Source organism: Acartia tonsa, chromosome 4 (genome assembly GCF_053477335.1).
Source record: "Acartia tonsa isolate MP-2025a chromosome 4, ASM5347733v1, whole genome shotgun sequence".
NCBI lineage: Eukaryota > Metazoa > Arthropoda > Copepoda > Calanoida > Acartiidae > Acartia > Acartia tonsa.
Window position 1 is genome coordinate 14,509,618 of NC_137263.1, and position 22,472 is coordinate 14,532,089.

General features: G+C 32.9%; 3 protein-coding genes and 1 pseudogene across 5 annotated transcripts in view; all 4 read left to right on the forward strand.

The window, feature by feature from the left end:
• LOC145316204 (dynein axonemal assembly factor 10-like) lies at positions 1-2,444 on the forward strand (annotated as a pseudogene). The gene is made up of 4 exons (XR_013878337.1): positions 1-141; positions 498-579; positions 1,007-1,182; positions 1,599-2,444. The product of XR_013878337.1 is annotated as a dynein axonemal assembly factor 10-like (transcript).
• Atf-2 (Activating transcription factor-2) lies at positions 2,444-10,891 on the forward strand. 2 transcript variants are annotated; one of them, XR_013878336.1, is made up of 10 exons: positions 2,444-2,650; positions 3,450-3,567; positions 3,907-4,091; positions 4,952-5,159; positions 5,406-5,492; positions 6,103-6,190; positions 7,291-7,345; positions 7,542-8,457; positions 9,747-9,953; positions 10,100-10,891. XR_013878336.1 is itself a non-coding variant. In XM_080156553.1 (9 exons), exons 1-9 carry the CDS (start codon positions 2,455-2,457, stop codon positions 9,880-9,882), a joined length of 1,989 nt encoding a protein of 662 aa, XP_080012679.1. In that variant the 5' UTR covers positions 2,444-2,454; the 3' UTR covers positions 9,883-10,891. The 2 variants fall into 2 exon arrangements, 1 of the variants encoding a protein (XP_080012679.1); XM_080156553.1 differs by having other exon boundaries at positions 9,747-10,891.
• LOC145316205 (exosome complex component RRP43-like) lies at positions 10,891-17,494 on the forward strand. Its single transcript, XM_080156561.1, has 5 exons — positions 10,891-10,958; positions 11,257-11,354; positions 15,568-15,952; positions 16,339-16,516; positions 16,944-17,494. The coding sequence occupies exons 1-5, from the start codon at positions 10,898-10,900 to the stop codon at positions 17,068-17,070; spliced, it is 849 nt and encodes a 282-aa protein (XP_080012687.1). The 5' UTR covers positions 10,891-10,897; the 3' UTR covers positions 17,071-17,494.
• Positions 17,495-22,472, forward strand: part of LOC145316197 (uncharacterized) — a 21,780-nt gene continuing 16,802 nt past the window's right edge. The window contains exons 1-5 of the mRNA XM_080156552.1: positions 17,495-17,584; positions 17,850-18,136; positions 18,419-18,795; positions 20,348-20,661; positions 21,369-21,477. Coding sequence (XP_080012678.1) covers positions 17,513-17,584; positions 17,850-18,136; positions 18,419-18,795; positions 20,348-20,661; positions 21,369-21,477 — 1,159 coding nt within the window. The 5' untranslated portion in view covers positions 17,495-17,512. The remainder of the gene's footprint in view (positions 17,585-17,849; positions 18,137-18,418; positions 18,796-20,347; positions 20,662-21,368; positions 21,478-22,472) is intronic.

Genomic DNA, 22,472 nt, shown 5'->3' on the forward strand with positions numbered 1-22,472 from the left:
CCAAGAGTTAAAAAATGTGTGTAAGATCTCAAGACGGATCGTTTTTGTCCGTAGCAGAGAAAAGTGTGGACTCACAGATATTTTCCTTGTCTTGGATTCCATCCTCGGCAAGGTTCTGTACCTTGGGTACTGATATCAAAGGTAGGCCAATTAACCACTTACTCTGGTTATAACAGAGAGCGTGTATGTTTCAAGAAATTTCGTACTTAGATTATATAATAGACATAGTTTATATTTGAAAATTTGTGCAATCGCCTCCATCTCCATATCGATTTTGTAAAAGTAAGTTTGTTTATACTGCAAATTATCAGAATTTAAAAATTTAAAATAGATAGGTGGTGTGCGTCCACGATTATAATCCCATTTACATGGATAAAAAAATTGAAAGATGGATTTAAAATAGTTCAGATGATAATATTAAAAGTAAAATATTGCTATTGTAAAATATTTTAAATTTTTTTTTTATTTAGGTAGGTAATTTACAATTTTTTTTGTAGGAAAAGGAAAAATATCAATATATTCACTGAATGGAAGGGAGATAGTTGAGACAGAGTCTGTATCTGTGGACAACAATTTAAGGTAATAGTTCAACGTTCAGAATCATTATGTTCTATTTCTTAGTTTCCCCTTTCAGTTTTAGTTTTAGAAATAAAATAAAAACTTTTTAGATGGAAATTTTTTGCTAAGTTCTTGGAGTGTGGAGTTACCCTCCCCCAAAATGAATATAATCATTGCAAATACCTATAAGGAGCTTCATTGTAAATAAGAACCATATCGGTCCAATGGTTAGTGAGATCCTTCGATTCAGGCCATTATGTTGACAGACATTTTGTAACTTTTACACAAGTTTTGTCGCTAGACATCATGAATATAAGATATTCATTGTCCTATGAATGCAAGAAAACCTTCTCCTTAAATATTTAAAAAGGTTTAATGTATAATAAGTTACATGTCTATTCATATCAGTGAGGGTCTCAGAATTTCCGAAAATGTTATTTTATTTTAGATGTTCAACTCTTGAGACTGGTGACACATTAAACCGACAAATGGCAACTGGTGATTTCAGTGGTAATCTTGCTCTTTGGGATCTAGAAACTATGAAACAAGAGACAGCTGTAAATGCTCACTCAGATGTGCTCACATGCATTGCCAGTTCTAAATCATTTAGTAATATTTTAACAGGTAAGGCTTTGTCTTCTTATAATCAGGTTGGCAAATCTGATCTAAATTGTCGATATATTTACAAATAGTTTCATATTCTGAATGATTGTGAGCTAAATAGCTCAATTTACACAATTTTAATTGTTGGCTGATTAATCCGAATTTTATTTTATGCTTTTTATATTAATATTTAATATTAAGGCCCTAAGAAATAATCCATTTGTAACAGGGTTATTTTTTTTCCATCCAAGTTGAATCCCCCCCCTCCCCTCCCTCATCTATTTCTTCCCCCAATTTATATAGTAAAATTTGTACTTTTTTTTGGAACGGTGGGGAATTGTGGAAAATATATACCTACTCCAAATTAAAATAAAATCCTTTTTTTCTTTCTTGTTTTCTTTGTTTATTGGAAAATAAATACTTATGTATATATTAAGGCGGACGAGATGGGGAGGTGAAGCTGTGGGACCCCAGAAACCTGGAAGCTCCAAGCCTTCGCATGGTACCTGAGCCAGGTCAGGCAAGAAAACAATGCTGGACAGTCTGTCAGTCTCAACAGACCAGTGACAATAGCCAGCAACATTTTGTAGCAGCAGGATTTGACAATGGGGATATTAAAGTGTTTGATGTAAGAAATTCTAAAATTGCCTGGGAAACATCATTGTCCCGAGGAATTTCCAAGCTAACAGTAATCAACATGAATAATGATAATCCAAGTAATATTAAACTCCTGGCTGGAACTGTGCAAGGAAGACTTTATTCATGGTCATTAAATAAACCAGAAGAAACCCCTCAACAACTTCAGCTTGATAAATCAACAATCTGGGAAGCAAAAAAAGCTGTCAAATAACAAGAATTTAGTCGTAACAGCTTTGGGATCTGGCGCTATGACATTAGTAGATTTAGACAAAGAAAACATAAATACAATTGTCTCGCATCAAGTGTCTGAACCTCCTCTTAATGGTCTTAGTGTTAGTAAGGATAAACCTGGGCTTGTGGCAACATCAAGTTTTGATCAAACAATAAGGCTGTTTTATTATACAGGAATGAAATGATTATTTTTATATACCTTTAACGACATCTGTGATAATATAAAACTGGTTCAGCAATAAAACCTTCGTAACCCATACCAAGTTATGTATTTGAGTTTAGTGTATTTTGGTGCCAAAAAGTTCTTTAAGGTTGTTTGCTTAAAAGGTTACAACTTGCCACCGCGAGCAAAAAAGTCACAATGCACTGCTATCATATTGTAGTACAAATATTGCATCTTATTTTTTTTCAGACTTAAAAACTATGTCAGAAAGTCAGATAGGGGATGAAAAAGATGCTAAGGAGAGTATTGATGTATTTCCCGTGGATGAAACTCCCACCCCCACAAGAATTCTTAAACTGGCCATGGCCAGTGATTTATTTCCTGACATTCAAGACCCAAAAGAAAATCCTTTTGATGTAGATTTTAGAAAAGCTGCTGAAGCAGCGGCTAAATCAGGTACTTAAACATTCTAAGTTTAATACTTATAATAAAGTAACAGGATCTCTCTAACCACTGAACCGATATGGTTCCCCAGGGTTTCGGATCCGGATCCGCAAGGATCCGCATATTTTTGAGTCCAAGGATCCGGATCCTTAGACTCCAAAAAATGCGGAAAAAATGGAAAAATCTACCTAAATTTATATAAAATCTCAGACATTCTTTTGATGAGAGCCAATCTTTAAGGTTTAGATTCAGACATGAAAATTTAAAGTATTTTTGACTTCGAATTAAAGAACAAATTTTTTTTTTGAAAAATTTGGTGATTTTATTTTTATTGTCAAAGATCCGGATCCAGTAGGATCCGGATCCGGATTCGCACTGACCAAATTTTGAGGATCCGGATCCGCATAAAATCAATGAAGATCCGAAACCCTGTGGTTCCCCTTTACAATGTAGCTTCTCATAAGTCCTGGGAAGGTTTATAACTAATTTGGGGGAGGATATTACCAACCTCCAAGGAGAAATCGCCAAAAAATATTTAAATATGTCGCTATGTTCCAGTTTTGTAGAAACATGTTTAAAATCAGTTGATCTTAACATAGACAAATTATTTATTAACTTAGAAATTCTAAAAGAAAATATTTTAATTTCCGCTAGAGGCCTCTAGGGGCGTAGCCGCTAGTATAGAATATATTAACAGTGACTACAGTATAATTTAAAATCAATTTTTTCTGTACTATTAAAGAATAAGATAAAATTCTTCCTGATAGTGTATCTTTTCTTTTTTATTGAGATTATCACAATTTTCTTTAAGGGGCCGAAGATCTTAGCACATCTTTTGACCCAACTGAAAGTAACACAGAGGATGAAAGTTTAAACACTCCCAGCATTTTTCCTTCCTCTGCTCTTAATACACCAACTCCTATTCGTAGGTACAGTTTTTATCTGATTTAATATTTATGTTATATTCATTAGTTTGATAGAATAGGATATTTGTTAGGTATACTCATTATTTAGGCAAAGTTGTAATTTTCATATCATTATTGGTAATCTTTATGGAGTTTCAAAGTTATGATTTAACATTATACAAGTTTTATAATAAACAAGTAGCTTTGCCGCTAGCGTATAACGAATCGTCTAAAGAGAGGTAGTTTAACAAAAAAGTTATGATTAATAAATGAAGAATAAAACCAAATTGGTCAAATCTTACAGACAGAAATCCTACCTTCTTTACGATTAAGTAATACAAAATGAATTAGTTTTTATTTTAGCATTAAGACAAGCACAAGAATCATTAGTCCAGAAAAGCTAAAAGTTCAGAAAAACAAAATTTTGAAGCCCATACTTCCAAATCCTAGCGGGTTAAACAAGAACATCCACGGTCTAGAGGAAGGGCAACTTTTTAGTGGAAGCACTTCAGTACACAACTTGAAAGTGGTCCAGGTTCCCACGTCAGGTAATATTCTTGCATATTCACACTGAAAGCAGGTCATTAGGCTGGTTACATAACCACGTTTTCTTGTTCTTTGGGTTAAAAACTTTGGGTAATTTTATCAAGTTTTGATTGGTTGGTCACAAAGTAGTTGTTCAAACTTTTCAACCAATAGTTTTAATCTATCTAAGGGGTATTTTGTTAATCATCATTTGGGATTAATTTATCGTATATTTCTTTAAAAGGTCCGGTTTATTGTAACACTTTTTAATAATACGTTACGTTTTTTCCTTATTTTTATTATATATAAAGGGGGGGGGGTTAATGCAACCATCTCGTAATCAGTGAGCAAATGGCACTTAGAATTCGAATTTCCATCTATAATTTTGCACGAGTAATCCTTGGTAGGTCTATTTTCCCTAAATCGAACAAAAAGTTGGAAAAGTAACGCCTAACGGCTGGCGGCTCAGCTATTTTGCCATTTTTTCATATTTATACTGCAAATTAGTCACGAAACCTCTCTCAACATAATACTCTTTTCTACTCCAAAACGCTATCAAACGGTTCTAGACGGTAGCTGTTGGTACTAGAAGTTTTAAAATTGGTTATTGTTATCATTTAACATGAATTAAACCAAAAATATGTTTTAAAAAGTCGATTCCTACGTAATTGATGATGGATTTACCCTGAAAATAGGCAAAAAAACGGCTGAACGGCTGAGCCGCTAGCCGTTACTTTTTCAACTTTTTGTTCGATTTAGGGAAAATAGACCTACCAAGGATTACTCATGCAAAAGTTCAGATCGAAATTCGAATTCTAAGTGTCATTTGCTCACTGATTACGAGATGGTTGCATTAAACCCCCCCCCCCCCCTTTATATTTAGGTGGGGAATTGATATCAAATCAAATCAATAAATCAGATCAAAGAGCCAAACCTAGAGCAGCTAATAATAACAAGAACGAGGCAGAAACAGCTGAGCGAAGAGAAAGAAATCGGTATTCGGCGAGACGAAGTAGAATTCGCAAACAGAGGCACTACGACGAGCTTGAAAAAACGCAAAAAGTTTTGATGTATGAGAATGCAAACTTAAGGTTGGGGTTGGATTAGATTTGTATTTATCTTTCTTCCGGGTAATAGCAAAGAAATCGCCACCCTTAACCTCATTAATAGACCTCTTATTGCCACAATTAGTAACGTATCTTCTATACATTTCCACACCAGAATAAACTAAAACAAAAAATGGTTTAACATATTATAACAACAGAAAAATTGAAAAATTGACAAATGATAAAATTAATTTTACATAAATCTAAAATCCACAAATTTTACCTACTCAGGGAAGAAATTACAGCTTTAAAAACATTGCTGAAAGATCATTTAGCTTGTGATGTTACCAGACAAAACAAAATGGAAAATATTTTACGGTAATTTTTAATTTATTACCTATTTGTCTAACCATATAGTCGCATACTTTTTTTTTGCACATACTACCTATAATCTTATTAATCCATAAAGGGATAGTTGCATGAAATGCATTTAAAGAGTCTGATTGCAAGCGTAAGTTACAAGAATACCATCTAACATATTCTAACGTATATAGATTTGAATTACGATATATAGCAATCAAATAGGCACAACCAAAATAGTCATCATGCTGTGTTTTAATTTATGAAAACAGGACAGACATATAGGTTGAATATATCCATAATAATATGATTTCCAAGTCTTGATATTTTTGAAACTACCTGGTAGAAAATTGAAATTATTTCAAATGTATGGCCTATAGATGTAGTTTAAACTATTGAACAGAAAAAAAAATGCAGTTCACTAAATACAAGTTTAAATGCACTAAATTGAAAAAAATATGCACTGTGATAAAATAATAAAATCAGCCCTTGTCTTTAGGATAAATTTGACATTAAAGGTTTTCCTAAGCAAACCTCCCATGTAAACAGCTGATTTAAATCACGTAAGGCTTGAATTAGCTTGTGTTACATCTGATACACACCCCACATTGGAATATATCTTTTTCAGAGAAATACTTGGCACATCTTTATCCCAACCTTCACCACCAGAGAGGACACTTAGACTATCATGTATAGCAAGTATTTCCTCTGCTAAGGTGAGTTTATCACTACGGTATCTAAAATTTCTGTTGATTGGATTAATAATCGAGTACTAAAAAATCAACGAATATTCAAAAATAAATATTAAAGTCAAAGGTCGATTGCTATATTTTTTAAAAATGATTTAAGTAACAAACATACAAAAAATAAGGTTCCCTTTCGTCTAAATCGTTTTAGAAATGTACACATCAATAAAATGGCAAAAAATCAGGATATGTTAGTATTAGTTGAAATACGCAATTATTTAAATAAGGAATAACAGAAAGCCTTAAACAAGAATAGTTATTTATGACATCGTATTATAGACAGCTTTCCACTTATATTAAACTGTAAAATGATAAGATTAAAACCAGTTTTGTTGGCCCCGAGAGGCTTATGATTTTATTCTAATATTCGTGGAAAATTGTCTATATTACGATGCAATACATGATTTTTTTAGTATGGCTGAGAACCTTTTCTAATCCAGCGGTTTCAAAGCCACACTGAAAACTGAATTTTTCTATCTTATGTAGTAAAGAGGACTATCCACGAACAAGAGCACGTGATTCTAAGTACCTTCCAGCATTGATCCTAAGTATTTTCTTTCAGAATATAATAGGTCACCATTAATAATTAATATATTGACGAAAAAATTTATGTTTCACCACTTCAAGTTGAAGAAAAGTAAAAAAATGTTCAGGTTTTTTGGTCAAAATTTTATCAAACGTTTTGTTGAGTTCGTGGTGTCTTTTCCATGTTGTCAAATGATAAAAATTAAAAAAGTTAAAAGCACATTTACTATATCTCATATGTATGTTTAAATTAATGGCTCTAGTATGGATTAATTTACAATCTATATAACACGAGAATTCGCATATGTATAATCAAATATCCATTTTATTAAAAGAATTAGCTTCATAAAATTTTTCAAAATAAATTGAAATACCTAAAAAAAATATGGTGAAGCATAAATTTTCTCGTCAATACATTAATGATATATGGTGACCTATTATATTCTGAAAGAAAATACTTAGGATCAATGCTGGAAGGTACTTAGAATCATGTGCTCTCGTTCGTGGATAGTCCCCTTTTAGACGAATAGAAATTTTGATTTCAGGTTATCCAAGCTGAGCCAGAGTTTGAAATGCCGACAGTTGTTTACAATATGGCAGGTAACTTATCAAAACAAGTGCTCACACACAACCTTGAAATTTCTGTGACCAAGTAGATTATGAGTAGCATTTTTTCATAAACCTCTGGATCTATTTGTTCATATTAAAAGTAGTGTACCTGCCTAATGTTTTTATTCTTCAGATATTTAAAAGTATTAAAAACTGTTAATGAATATTATTTTTATATTTTAATAAGGTGAAACAGTCGAGGTTGTAACGGGCCATAATTACCCAAACAAACCAAGTCAACCTACCCAATCTGATTCAATACACCCTGAAACTTCTAGATACATGCTTCCTGATAATGATACTTATGAAGACATATCTGATGATCCTCAGGGGCCACACGGGGGCAGTGCAGATGATGAAAGAGATGATAATAATTCTGAAAACCCAACTCCTAGGCATAATGAAAAAAATGGCGATAGTAGACCAAACTATACTTTTTCAACTAGTAGAGAAACGGCACAGGATGAAGATTTTACTGATTCAAACAATCAAACAAGTGTCAGATTGGTTCCAAGAAAATTATTGTCACCCCGAATTGTCAACTCTCTCGAAAATCCCTTTAGCAAGATTTATTTTGATCAAGTGTTGGGTAAAAGTTTACCATCATCCAAAACTACTTTGCATCCGCGGATAACTCCAGAAATACCTAAGAAATCACCCAATGTTCAATTATCCCAGCGCGGTAACTTGTCCTTAGTTACAACTAACAGACCTCCTGTAACAAGCAATTTTTCTATAAATTCACCAAGTCATTATTCACCAGCTTCCTATCAAGATACTTCCAGAACAGTCATGGAAAAATCACTGTTGACAAGTTTAAGTCCTCGTATCCTTGCTGTTGAACCATTGAGAAGATTTGAAGATAGGAAGTCTGCTGCTGCTGAGCTGAATACAATACCTGACCATTTCAAACTATTGCCTGGAGGAGATAATGTAGCATCCTGCTCTAATTACAATCCTGTGGTGACAGTGACCAAGCATCAGCCTCTTCTCCTACCTCGACCTTCACCTCCCCAGACTGTGCCTCAAGATTTGACAACCAAAAAGTTGCCTGTTCCTACGACAAGTTCAAGTAATGTGTTTGTCGCCCCAAAAATTAAGAGGTAAATTTTATTTTAAATGAATGATTAGGTTACTGTGCAGGGAAGGAGGGAACATTAGACCGTAAATAACTTGTACGAAACGTAGTATAAGCACGTTATCTCATTTGTTAGCTAAAAAACTTAGATGTATTTTGTGAATTCTTGATTGGTTGGTACAGATTAGCAGAAACCAAACTTTTCCATAAACGATTTTAATGTACAGAAGGGTTAATTTTGTTTTTAATATTTTGTTGTTGTAGTTTCATTTATTGTTCATTGTCTGTATTTCCAAAGAAAGTATTCTCCTTTTATTAAATGAGAACAAAATTTATTTGATTTCATAACACATCTGGTTTTTTAGTCGCGAAGCTACTCTATAATTCACTTTGTCCGTCCGTCAGTCAGTCCGTCAGTCCGTAACGCTATGGGGGAAATGGGATTTACTCAGCTCCTATAAAAGATAGAATTCTAAATTTTTTTGACAACATTCCCATCATTAAGGAGCACAATTAACTATAAAACATCACTGGCGGTCGGACGGCTTTTTAGTAGGTTTTAGGCTATTTTTAAATTTTCCACATTTTCCCCCATATCTTTGGTGTTTATGGTCCGATTTTCAAAATTTTTTCAGTTAAAGATATCAAAATTAAATTTTCCGTCGTTTGGAGAAAACAATAATAACGGTCAGACTGCCTTTTTGCAGGTTTTTAGCTATTTTTACATTTTTTACATTTTCCACCATATCTTTGGTGTTTATGAACCGATTTTCAAAATTTTTTCGGTTATAGATATCAAAATCAAATTTCCCGTCGTTTGAAGAAAACAACTATGAAGGTCAGACTGCCTTTTTGCAGGTTTTTGGCTATTTTATATTTTTTTTTACATTTTCCCCCATATCTTTGGTGTTTTTAGTCCAATTTTCAAATTTTTTTCAGTTAAAGATGTCAAAATTAAATTTCCCGTCGTTTGAAGAAAACAACAATAATGGTCAGACTGCCTTTTTGCAGGGTTTTGGCTATTTTTTAATTTTTTACATTTTTCCCCATATCTTTAGTGTTTATGATCCGATTTTCAAAATTTTTTCTGTTTTAGATATCAAAATTAAATTTCCCGTTGTTTGAAGAAAACAACCATGACGGTCATTCCCATCCACGAAATTTTGTGCTTCGCTACTTATGGATGTTGTCATCCTTGTTTTACTTTCTTTTGCATTTTTAATAAATGAGCATAAGTTCTTATTTTTTTCCTTTTGAATTGCCTTTATTTCTTTGAATTTCATGTGCTTTCTCATTGAGATATTTTGTTTCAAGGAAATCTGAAGAGGTTAACTTTGGAAGGCCCAAGAAGAGAGGAACCTTGGTTCAAAAACTTATTGATATCAAAAATAAGATGAGCGAAGACAAACAAATTGACGAGTTTCTACAACAAATTCATTCTGACAGATAAATATTTTTCCTGCTTTGAAACCGATTAATACCCGCTGGATTTTAAACGGTTCTCAGCCATATGAAAATCATGTAAAGCTTCGAATTACAGACAATTTTCTACAAATACTAAAATAAAAATCAGTTTTGTTAATACGGGCCTTCGGCCCCTCGGGGTTTAACAAAACTGGTTTTAATCAAAAACTGTCTATAATACGATGCGATATATATCTATTTAGAGGATACGATAATTTATAAAAAAAAATAATGTTGACAAAATACATAAAAGTAAAGCTCACAAGTTAGGAAATTCTACTTTTGGTCTACGATTAAGATGAGCTTCCCAACAATCAGACATTTATTTATTTCTTATTACAGACTAAGGTGTACATACTGACGAATAGACCAATATTATAAAAAAAACTTAATGATAATAAGTATCTAAAAATTTATGTACTTTATTATGTAAATGAAAAATATTACCTATATTCTTATAAATCCATAAATTTAAATTTATTATTGTATAAAGATTTTTACTTTGCAAAATTACAATATTGCAAATGATAAGTTAGATATTATAGTAATACTAAATTTAAATTAAAATGTAAAATGTAAAAAAAAAATATTGTTCAAAATATTGAATTATTTTAAGTTTAAATTAATTTAGATTAAAGTTACATAAAAATATGTACATGGCTGTGATATATTTTTTTACTAGTCGACCTTAAAATTTTAATAACATATTAATATATAATATTATTGTTAAGTAACTCATAAAATTAACATATTAATACTACAATTCAAATAATACTCAAAATTTTAACTGCTATTGATCTAATCATTCTTAATTTGTTAATTTTTACTATGTAAAGACATGAAGATAAAAACAATGAGAGATTTTTGTATATTATAACTCTTGTACCTTATATTATATGTATGAATTTGTATAAACAAAAAAAGTTTAATGTGATAAAACATTTATAAATATAGATATATAAAGAAATTTTGTGAAAACGTGATAAATTTTAAGATTAAATATGTCTTTGGAATTTGAAGTTTTGTTACCGGAAGAATTCTTAATAAAACACATAGAAACAGGTAGAAACATTATTATTAACGCAGCTACTCTATAATAATAGTAATTCTGCAAACCTAATATACAAAGTAATAAGAATTTATTGTCATATGAAAATAACAAGTGAACTGATTAACTTCTTCACTTAATAGTAGCATCACTTAGTTCCCTGTATGGCTACTTTATTTTAGATTTGGAATGGTTTTGTGCTACTTTCGAGCCCCTTCTTACCATTTTTATATTAACCGTTAAATATTTCATTGTTCTTTTCATGGCATTTTTTTGCCTTTTACCATTTTGTTAACATTGAAATTATTTTAGGGATTCGTCCTGACGGCAGAAAACTAACAGATCGTAGACCGATTTCTATATCTTCTGGAAACATAAAATCAGCTGATGGATCTGCCATTGTTAAACAGGTTTGCAGTTCTTTATAATTATGTAGATTACAAAGCTAGGCCAATTGGATTATTTTTAATCTTTCCAACATTAAATAAAATCCAAATATAAGAAGAAAACTAAGGGTTGAAACTTTGTTTTAGTATGGGGGTATGCAAAAGATCTCGTCTCGTCATTAAGGTATGAAGAAAGCTTAGAAACACCTAAGAACAAGTAAATCGGATGGATGAACATCGATCTACTTTGTAATAAAAGTTTATCTAGCTATTAAGTTTTTATACAGTATGACCCTCGAAAAAGTATCTTTAAGGGTTTACAGCCCTTATTTCTCAATGTATCATCAAAAATAGCATATATCCGTGTTCTCTGTACATTTCCACACAAGCATATATAAAAAATTTAATTTTACCTCCATTAACACCGGAGATTTTTAGAGCTAAAGTTTTGAAAAAGTGACTGAGAAAAAAGATTTTTTTTGTTTCTCATAATTTTTGGATGGTTATATTTTGTCTTTCTGATAACTGAAGAATGGCTTACAAAGAAAAACAAGTGAACTAAAGGGGGGGGAAGTTTGTACAGTTATAGGAAATGAAATTCAGTACTAAAGTTTGGGAGGGCCGTGTGGGTTTGTTTTTAGAGTTATCAACCTAATTCTTTTTGTGAGCTCTCTTATATGACTGGATCTACACATAAAACTTTAAAAATTGAATTTTGGGACTTTCCCTCTAGGGGCTAGTGGAGCAAAAGACCCCCCCAAACACTAAAAATTTAAGTTCTGAGCTTATTTTTAGAGATATTGAGATGATTTTTTTTTCAGAAACCTTTTTTAACAAAACCAAACTAAGTAATCATTGGAGATTTCATTTTGGGACTTTCCTTCTAGGGGCTTGTGGAGCAACAGACCCCCAAAAACACTAAAAATATGCGTTCTGAGCTTATTTTTAAAGATATCAACCTGATTTTTTTTAAATAAAACTTTTTTAACATAACTAGATCAACGAACCATTACAGATTTCATTTTGGGACTTTCCTTCTAGGGGCTAGTGGAGCAAAAGACCCCCCCAAACACTAAAAATTTAAGTTCTGAGCTTATTTTTAGAGATATTGAGATGATTTTTTTTGTCAGAAACCTTTTTTAACATAACCAAACTAAGTAATCATTGGAGATTTCATTTTGGGACTTTCCTTCTAGGGGCTTGTGGAGCAACAGACCCCCAAAAACACTAAAAATATGCGTTCTGAGCTTATTTTTAAAGATATCAACCTGATTCTTTTTAAATAATACTTTTTTAACATAACTGAATCAAAGAACCATTACAGATTTCATTTTGGAACTTTCCTTCTAGGGGCTAGTGGAGCAAAAGACCCCCCCAAACACTAAAAATTTAAGTTCTGAGCTTATTTTTAGAGATATTGAGATGATTTTTTTTAGAAACCTTTTATTACATAACCAAACTAAGTAATCATTGCAGATTTCATTTTTGGACTTCCCTTCTTGGGGCTAGTGGAGCAAAAGACCCACAAACACTAAACATTTAGGTTCTGAGCTTATTTTTAGAGATATTGAGATGTTTTTTTTCAGAAAACTTTTTAACACAACCAAACTAAGTAATCATTGCAGATTTCATTTTGGGACATTCCTTCTAGGGGCTTGTGGAGCAACAGACCCCCAAAAACACTAAAAATATGAGTTCTGAGCTTATTTTTAAAGATATCAACCTGATTTTTTAAAATAATACTTTTTTAACATAACCGAACTAAGAAAGCATTACAGATTTCATTTTCGGACTTACTTTCTATGGTCTAGTTGAGCAAAAGACCCCCAAAACACTAAAAATATGAGTTCTGACCTTATTTTTAAAATATCAACCTGATTTTTTTTAAGAACACTTTTTTAACATGACCGAACTTGGTAACTTTTACAGATTTTTATTGTTTTTAGGGTCTTTTGCTCCACTAGCTTATAGAAGGAAAGTCCCAAAATGAAATCTGTAAAAGTTACCAAGTTTGGTTATGTTAAAAAAGTGTTCTAAAAAAAAGGAAGTTGATATCTTTGAAAATAAGCTCAGAACTCATATTTTTAGTGTTTTGGGGGTCTTTTGCTCCACTAGCCCCTAGAAGGAAACTCCCAAAATGAAAGGGGGGGGGGGGGGCGAAAGTGACACTTTTTGAAACCAAAATTAAAAGTTAAAGGAACTCAACTAAAAAAAGAGTTACAGGTCTGACATTTTGCATGGCAGTTGCTTTATAGGGGTACAATATGGAACTGTGAAGAAACGGCGGCGCAACCGCCGAAAACCGCCGAGAAAAGGCAACAAAAATTACGGCGGGAAACGGCGGTTTTCGGCGGTTGCGCCGCCGTTTCTTCACAGTTCCATATTGTACCCCTATAAAGCAACTGCCATGCAAAATCTCAGACCTGTAACCCTTTTTTTAGTTGAGTTCCTTTGTTGACTCTTAGTTTTGGTTTCAAAAAGTGTCACTTTCGCCCCCCGGCCCCCCCTTTGTAATGGTTCCTTAATTCGGTTATGTTAAAAAAGTTTTCTTTAAAAAATCAGATTGACATTTTTAAAAATAAGCTCAGAACTCATATTTTTAGTGTTTTTGGAGTATTTTGCTCCACTAGCTCCTAGAAGGAAAGTCCCAAAATGAAGTCCCAATAAAAAATCAGGTTGATATCTTTAAAAATAAGCTCAGAACTCATATTTTTAGTGTTTTTGGGGGTCTGTTGCTCCACAAGCCCCTAGAAGGAAAGTCCCAAAATGAAATCTGTAATGGTTCGTTGATTCAATTATGTTAAAAAGTATTATTTAAAAAAAATCAGGTTGATATCTTTAAAAATAAGCTCAGAACGATATTTTTAGTGTTTTTGGGGGTCTGTTGCTCCACAAGCCCCTAGAAGTAAAGTTCCAAAATGAAATCTGCAATGATTACTTAGTTTGGTTATGTTAAAAAAGGTTTCTGAAAAAAAATCATCTCAATATCTCTAAAAATAAGCTCAGAACTAAAATTTTTAGTGTTTGGGGGGGGGTCTTTTGCTCCACTAGCCCCTAGAAGGAAAGTCCCAAAATGAAATCTGTATTGGTTCGTTGATCTAGTTATGTTAAAAAAGTTTTATTTAAAAAAAATCAGGTTGATATCTTTAAAAAAAAGCTCAGATCGCATATTTTTAGTGTTTTTGGGGGTCTGTTGCTCCACAAGCCCCTAGAAGGAAAGTCCCAAAATGAAATCTCCAATGATTACTTAGTTTGGTTTTGTTAAAAAAGGTTTCTGAGAAAAAATCATCTCAATATCTCTAAAAATAAGCTCAGAACTTAAATTTTTAGTGTTTGGGGGGGTCTTTTGCTCCACTAGCCCCTAGAGGGAAAGTCCCAAAATTCAATTTTCAAAGTTTTATGTGTAGATCCAGTCATATAAGAGAGCTCACAAAAAGAATTAGGTTGATAACTCTAAAAACAAACCCACACGGCCCTCCCAAACTTTAGTACTGAATTTCATTTCCTATAACTGTACAAACTTCCCCCCCCCTTATTTCTTTTTTATTCCACCAAAAAATATTAATTTTTAATGGCAAAAAATACTACTGAATGAATTGATTATTTGCAAATTTCAGGCTATTTACTTACCTTTATTTATGAAAAGGATTAATTATGACAGTTGCTCCGCCCCCTTTTCTGACATCTCAATCACTTAATAGGGGGTTAATTAAGCCTTTTAGACTAAAAAATCATTATGTTGTAATTTTATTTTCTTCATAACTTTTTTGTTATTTAAGTTAGGATAATAAAACAAAAACAATTTGCCTGCTATATTCATAAAGATTTATTTGGTTTTTTTTAATAAAACAATTTTGCCTAATAAGTAAGTTTTTTAAAATATCATTAAACTAAAAAGACTCAAAAAATATGTGTAAAAAAATGCTTTTAACTTAAAATCTAAATTTTTATTTCATTTTTGTATAAAGTTTCTGCTAGTAACAAAAAAAAAAAAAAATTTCTATCTTAATTTTGCTGAAAAAGTCTTTATGTTAAAAGTTACTTTTTGCTCAGTCACTTTTTCAAAACTTTAGCTCTAAAAATCTCCGGTGTTAATGGAGGTAAAGTTAAATTTTTTATATATGTTTGTGTGGAAATGTACAGAGAACACGGATATATGCTATTTTTGATGATACATTGAGAAATAAGGGCTGTAAACCCTTAAAGATACTTTTTCGAGGGTCATACTGTATATTAGGGAAACACAACGGTAGCCTGTGGAATCAAGGCAGAATTATCCAAACCTACGGCAGAGAAACCTGACCAGGGTTTCATAGTTCCCAACCTGATCCTTCCACCCATGTGCCATCCTAGCGTGAAGGCCGGACCACCCTCCTCCACAGCACAAGAGCTTTCTGTTTTTATCAAGGATGTGATCCTCTCCTCCGAGTGTTTACAGTTAACCCAGCTGTGTCCTGTGCTTGGCAAGGTTGCCTGGGTCCTGTATATTGATGTACTGTGCTTGGATCATGATGGTAACCTGCGGGACGCTAGTATTGCTGCGGTCATGGCAGCACTTAACTCTCTAAAATTGCCGGAGGTAGAATATGATGCAGATATGGATCAAATTGTTGTTTCTAAAGGTAGGTTATATCTTTATCTACTTAAAAACATTCTTCATTCATTCTACCGACCAATCCCCCTGTAGAAGAAATGTGTTCCTCGGCTGTTTTTCAAGATATATGTCTTTTGAATAGTCTTATGTCCAATGAGAACCCAAAACTTACTTTTTTGTCTGTCTTTTATTGTAATTAAAGTATTTTTAGATTTATGAGCTCTGTTACTTTTGTATGTTGCAATCCATGCTTTTCAATCATTTTTCTAAATAAAGGCAAACTGTCCCATATCTAAACTGTAGTTGTTGGGCTTTAAAAAGAAAATTAATTCAGTTGTTCACTAGAATAATCATATAAGATTAATGTTATAATGAGCTTTGCTTAAAAAAATAGGTAAATTAATTTTCATTAAGATGCCAAGAGTATGAATATTTTGTGCAATCCTGTGTGTTGCTCATTTTCTGTGTTCAACCTGGAGCCTCTGCCCGGCTCTGTACCTGACAATTCTGCTCAGTTTTGCCTGGTAGCTGATCCAACATATTCGGAACAAGAAGTGGCAAATTCAGAAATATCATTTGTTATACTTGAAAAGTAAGTTTCTTCTAATAATATTGGGTCTAATAAATCAGTAATAGGGGGATATGATAAAAAGAGGAAAATTTTGCTAATTTCTTGAAATTGAGAAACTCTATTTTAACTACCTTATACAATACAATACGTATTACAAATGTTTTCATCAGGTTGAAATATGTCTAGAAGCAATGGACAATCCGTTTTTCAAAGCGTAGCAACTCTATAAACTCCATGTTTGCCTTCTATTCAAAAGTCAATGGGGTTAACTGTGTTTTACTATGCTGCTAAGCTACTAAATAAAGACGAAAGAAATTAAATATCATTGTGTTTGTCTGTCTGTTTTGCTGGTTTTAAAATGTTATAAAATCTGTGCCTTTCTTTTCGTGGATGGTGCGAAACTTGTTTTTATTGTATTTAAAATTACATTAATTTAATATATTTTCAGAGGAGAAATATGTTTTACCAACCAGACAGGAAGCATGCCTCTCACACAAGATAATCTACAGAAAGCTGTTTCTCTTGCTACTGATCAAGCATTACAAATAAGAAAGGCTTTAAATAGTCTAAGTTGATATTTCTTCACTTAATTTTGTTAGTAATGTCAGCTTATTTAATAACGTCTTTAATTAATTTAGGAGTGGTGGGGTTGAAAAAACGGTTAAAGTTAATATTTTTTAAAATACGAATTAAATGATAAAATCGAGAAAAGAAGGGGACAAACAAGATTTTCTAATAACGTTTTCTTATTCTTTGGCTCAAAAACTTTGGGGACTTGTATAGAATTTTGATTGGTTGGTTCATTAGATTGAGTGTCCAAACGTTTCAATCACTAATTGTAATCTACAGAAGGGGAATTTTGTGTATCATCATTGGAGATACACATCAATTTATCGGCCATTGACTTATCACCTTTTACAACTTACTTTTCTTCAATTAGATAGCATTGTTTAATAAGCGGAGAAAACCTTAATAAACTGTGATACCATTATTTTCAGATCTAAATGTGGTATAGATATGGAGAGCTGGGAGCAGATGATCAACCTGCACCAGGCGGTCACCATGCTCAGAAACGAGTCTGGCAACCAGGTACATTACCATGTTTGAATTTATGAAAATATAGGAGCTTATAAATATATTAATATCCCTACCCTACACTTTACTGGTGCCAAACTTTTATAAAACTACGAATTTGAATTTTTTGGTAACAAATAAATACTTCTGCCGATAATCAGGCGCAAATCATTATTATACACAGTTACGACTTTGAGACAAAGGTTGTTAAGATTAAGGTCAGGGCCAGGAGTCGACAATGTTTCACAATAAAAAATGTGACATATTTATTTTATTTCAGGAAAGGTGGCTAGACTGGGCCCTTTCTCAGATACTGGACAAATCCACTAATATCTCCGCCATCAACCTGCCACTACGTAAACAATTATTCGCCATTCTCTCCTCCGTATTTATCAAAGAAATTCAAAACATTAGTGAAAATAATCCCAGTGACGATTGTTCCGGTTATCTGTTGGCCTACCTGACCAAAGGTCGTGGGTACGCGCTGGTCCTGTGCATGGCAAAGATACCTGAGAAGGGGACCTGTCCTCTGGAGCTTACAATACTTCTTCTTTATCTTGTCTCTAGGTTAGTACAATTTTTAAAGAAGGCTTATAGATTTCTTTTTAGTGCCATAATGCCTTTTCGTTAGGTATTTATATGTTTCCAATGAACTTAACAGCAATGGTCTCCAAAAAGTTTGTGTTTATATCCAATATTTTGAAATATTGCATAAACGATTGCCAACGGATTTTAAATATTTGTGGCTAGAATAATTAGAAAGTTTGTCCCCGGTTTCAAAGCCATACTGAAAAGGTATTTTCAGTCGTTATACGCATTTATTAGATTTCGAAGCAACTTTTCTTTCAGGGTAAAGCAAAAAGTGAAAGATGACAAGCTTGATCTCAGCCCCTTCAACCCCATGACACTCACAACAAAAGAAGAACTCTCGTTTGGTGTGACATATCCTCCACACACCTACCTAAAAAGCCACCACGTCCGAGCCTTGGCAGGTCAGCCGAGGACCAGCTCTACGCGGTCAGCGCGGCGTCACGAGACTGGACCTCCGCCGGCACCCTTTCCCGAGGACCGTGGTCCGACTGCCGGCGGCACCGTGCAGCGAGAGTTTGAAAATCTGGCCGAGTATGAGGACATGAGTGATTCTGATCTTGAGATTGAGGAGGAGGGAGTCATTACTGATGGTCTTCATGTCAATCATATCAACTATCTTCAATATTATGACAACAGTAAGTTTCGTTTTTTGGCTTTGAAAAAAAATCTTTAATTTATTTTGCAGTTATTACACAGTTTTAGAATTCTGTTGTATAAAGTAATAAGGTTTTGTTTTTCTGTTAAGATCTCTTAAATTAATGATTCAATACAGTTTTCTAATTTAGGGAAGCATAACATAGGTCTCGGGATGGTTTTAAACAATTTAAAAAAAAACAAGTCTTAAAAACTAATTTCTACTTTACACCATGCAAAATACTTATAATATAAGTATTATAGATATTTTTTTATTGTCGTGCGCTTTCTTTTAATATGTTTATTCCGTTATCAGTCCTACCATCATAAATAAATAGATATAACAGATCAACTTTACATTACTTCTAATCTCTTTGTGTTTACAAGTGCACTGTAGTATGATTGTCCTATTATAGCTTTACTTATTTGTTCACTATATAATAAATTTTAAAAGAAAAACTATTTTACCCTAATAATAATGGTATATACGTGGAAATATTGACAGGGGAAAATTTGTCGTCAATTTAGCTTGCTAATATAGAACTCATTTATAGGCCAGTTCGTTCATCTAGTAGGAGGGGAGGGGATGGTTTGTATCGTTATTTTAGCCGGCTGCGAGCATCCCTTAATTAGAGTATATTAAAATCTGGTGCAACATCAAATTAATAATATATCGATTAGGTACCCCTATAGTTGGTCTGCAAATTATTGTGCAATAACTGCTGAATTTTTGTCTTTTATTCCATTGATTTATTATGGTTCAAGGATCTAAAGGGATATGTCAATAGCCGATAAATTTATGTACACAATTACCCCTTGTTAGATTAACATTTATTGTTTCAAACGTTTGGACACTCAACCTAATAAACCTAACAATCAAAATTTAATAAATTCTCCAAAGTTCTTAAGCCAACTAATAAGAAAACGTTACTATAAAACCTTTGGGAATAGTGTAATAAACAGCCCAATGTCCCCTCACTCCCTGATAATGATGTATAGAATTTCACAGGAAAGTTATAGTGAGATTCATCTATATTATAAAATGACATGAACACATACACACACACACAAAATCATATTCAAACTACAAAAACATATTTACAAAGACTGACGGCCATATTTTTACATTAGGAGCTATTGTGACAATAAAAAAATTCTGTTAACGAATAAAAAAAATTTTTAAGATCTGTTTTTTTACACAAAATAATAGGTATTGATAATGATTAACGTTTTTCCAGTAAGGATTCGAAACCGATTAATATCCGCAGGATTAAAACCGGGACTCAGCCATGCAGAAAAATAATGTTTAGCATCGTATTACAGAAATTTTCCACGAATACCAAAATAAATATAATATTAATGTCAGCTTTGTTAGCCCGGTCCTTCGACCCATCGGGGTTAACAAAACTGGCTTTTATCTCATCATTTTTTATTTTGATATCCGCGGAAAGCTGTCTATCCATAATACGATGCGATAGATAACTAATTTTAATGTAATGTATATGACATTTTAAAAATATGGAATATGTAAAAATGTGGTTGTTATGTATTAAGGTGATCTTGACAGTGAATCCGTAGTTGTGACAAGTAGAGTTGCTCCCCCACCTATATTTTCATCACTACAACATCAACAACCTTTCAATACAACAACAAAACAACAACCTTCCCAACCACAGCCTAAACAAGGACAAAATAAAGCCTCCTCACCCAGCGAAGAAGATGAAATTGTAACAGCCAAGTATGCCTCGTTGTTATCAGAGTTGTTGAATCTGTGTCGTGTGTGTACAGGAGGACTATGGAACCCGCTGATACAGAAAGATAATCAGATAGTTCACAAGATTATTTCAGTAGTGGCAGAGCTCATTAAGGTAACTAAATACTTTGTATTTAAAATTTTTTTTAATATTTTAGTAGGTATAAGTGATATATTAAATAAGCTTTCAAAACATCAACTCCTTTTGAAGATAGTATCAGATATTATATCAATGTCATTTTTTAAGGAGTTGTGACATGATCTATATTATTTACTCATTACGTTAATAGATAATTCAAATATGATTTTAGCTTCTATCAGGGACGTTTAAGGAGGTGGAGGAGTTTATACCCCTCTACTCGCAATAAATTTAGGGGAAGCTATATTCAATTTTTTCTCGCGTGATACATATTTCTTTCTACTCATTTTCATTATTTTTGCTTGCTTTTCCTTATTTGTTCTTTTCCTGCTATTTACAAGTGCGCTAAAGGGGTAGTTTCGCGAAATGCATTTGAACTTAATTTAGTGAACCGCATATTTTTTCCTAGTTAATGGGTTAAACTACATTTATATAGCATATATTTAAAATAAATTCAATTTTCTACCACGTAGTTCTTAAAATATCAAGACTTGAAAATTGTCTAATAGTGATATATGCAATTAAAAAAGACGATTTTCAAGTAAAATTGAAATTCTTTCAAATATATGCCATATAAATGTTGTTTAACCTTTTTACAGGATAAAATATTTTCGTGAAAATACCCTTTTAGCTTTAAAAATTCATGCAATTTCTTTACAAATATTGAATTTAAATATTATTAGGTTGATATCGGTTGGAAATACATGACCCAGTTAGAAGTTAGAATATTATTAAATTGTGTTTCAAGTCTTCAGTTTACTGTTCATCCCCCGCTTCTTAGATTTACTCAAGGTAATTTTTAAAAGCGAAGCTATTCTATAATTAGTGTTGGTTCGTCCGAACGTCCATAATTAAGGCATGTTAGAACATTCCTATAGATTACAAACTTGGTATGGTGTTCCTGAAGTATTTAGAAGGCGTAGCAATTCTATAGTTGTTACCAGAATGTCCGTACGTCCATTTAAAACAACATTAGTTCGGACACTAATGCGTGAACGTTCGTTTGTCATAACGTTACAGAGCTTCGCTTTCATGAGTACTGTCATCCTTGTTAGTAAGTTTCTTTGTCCCTTAGCCTTGAGGGGTATCTCAATTCGATCTACTCTCACCCATATATAGATACAAATAAAACAAGGATTACAACTGTGCGGGAAGGATGCTATATCCCCCTTGAGGCTTAAGACTTACAGACAGGGTAGTTATAGAGCAGCTTTAGCAAAATGTTCTACCTGTGACTGCAATGCAGGGAATGATCAAATTACCACAAGAATCCAGAGGTATCCAGAGGATGCGCGGGGCCAGACGGGGGGGACTGTTGGGATCTCCAGGTGGGCCTTGGTGCATTTATGGATGGTCTGTAATTTGTGGAAGTGTTGATGTTTAGGCCTAAACAAATAGAGTTATATTTTGGGAAATTTGGTGGAAACCTAAACTTCACCCGGCCTAAGCTATTGTCCTATCCTCCCCCCAATTACATTATTTGTTAATAGGGAAAGGTGGAAAGGTTAATAATTTGAAGAACTAAGCTGTACCTGGATGTTAATTCTGGACAGCTTAGTTTTCCAAAGAGCCGGCAGACATTATAATTAAGCGGTCTGAAAAATGAAAATCTTTAGTTTGCTATTTGCAACCGCGAAATTATGATGTCTGCCGCAGTGAGCCGCAGGCAGCCTCTGTTCTTCTCCAAATTTGGTGGCCTGAAAGTGTACATACATTAGCGTACATGACAACAACATTCATAATAACAAAAAATCCATGGATTGAGAAAGTGTTCAGTGAAAGAAAAA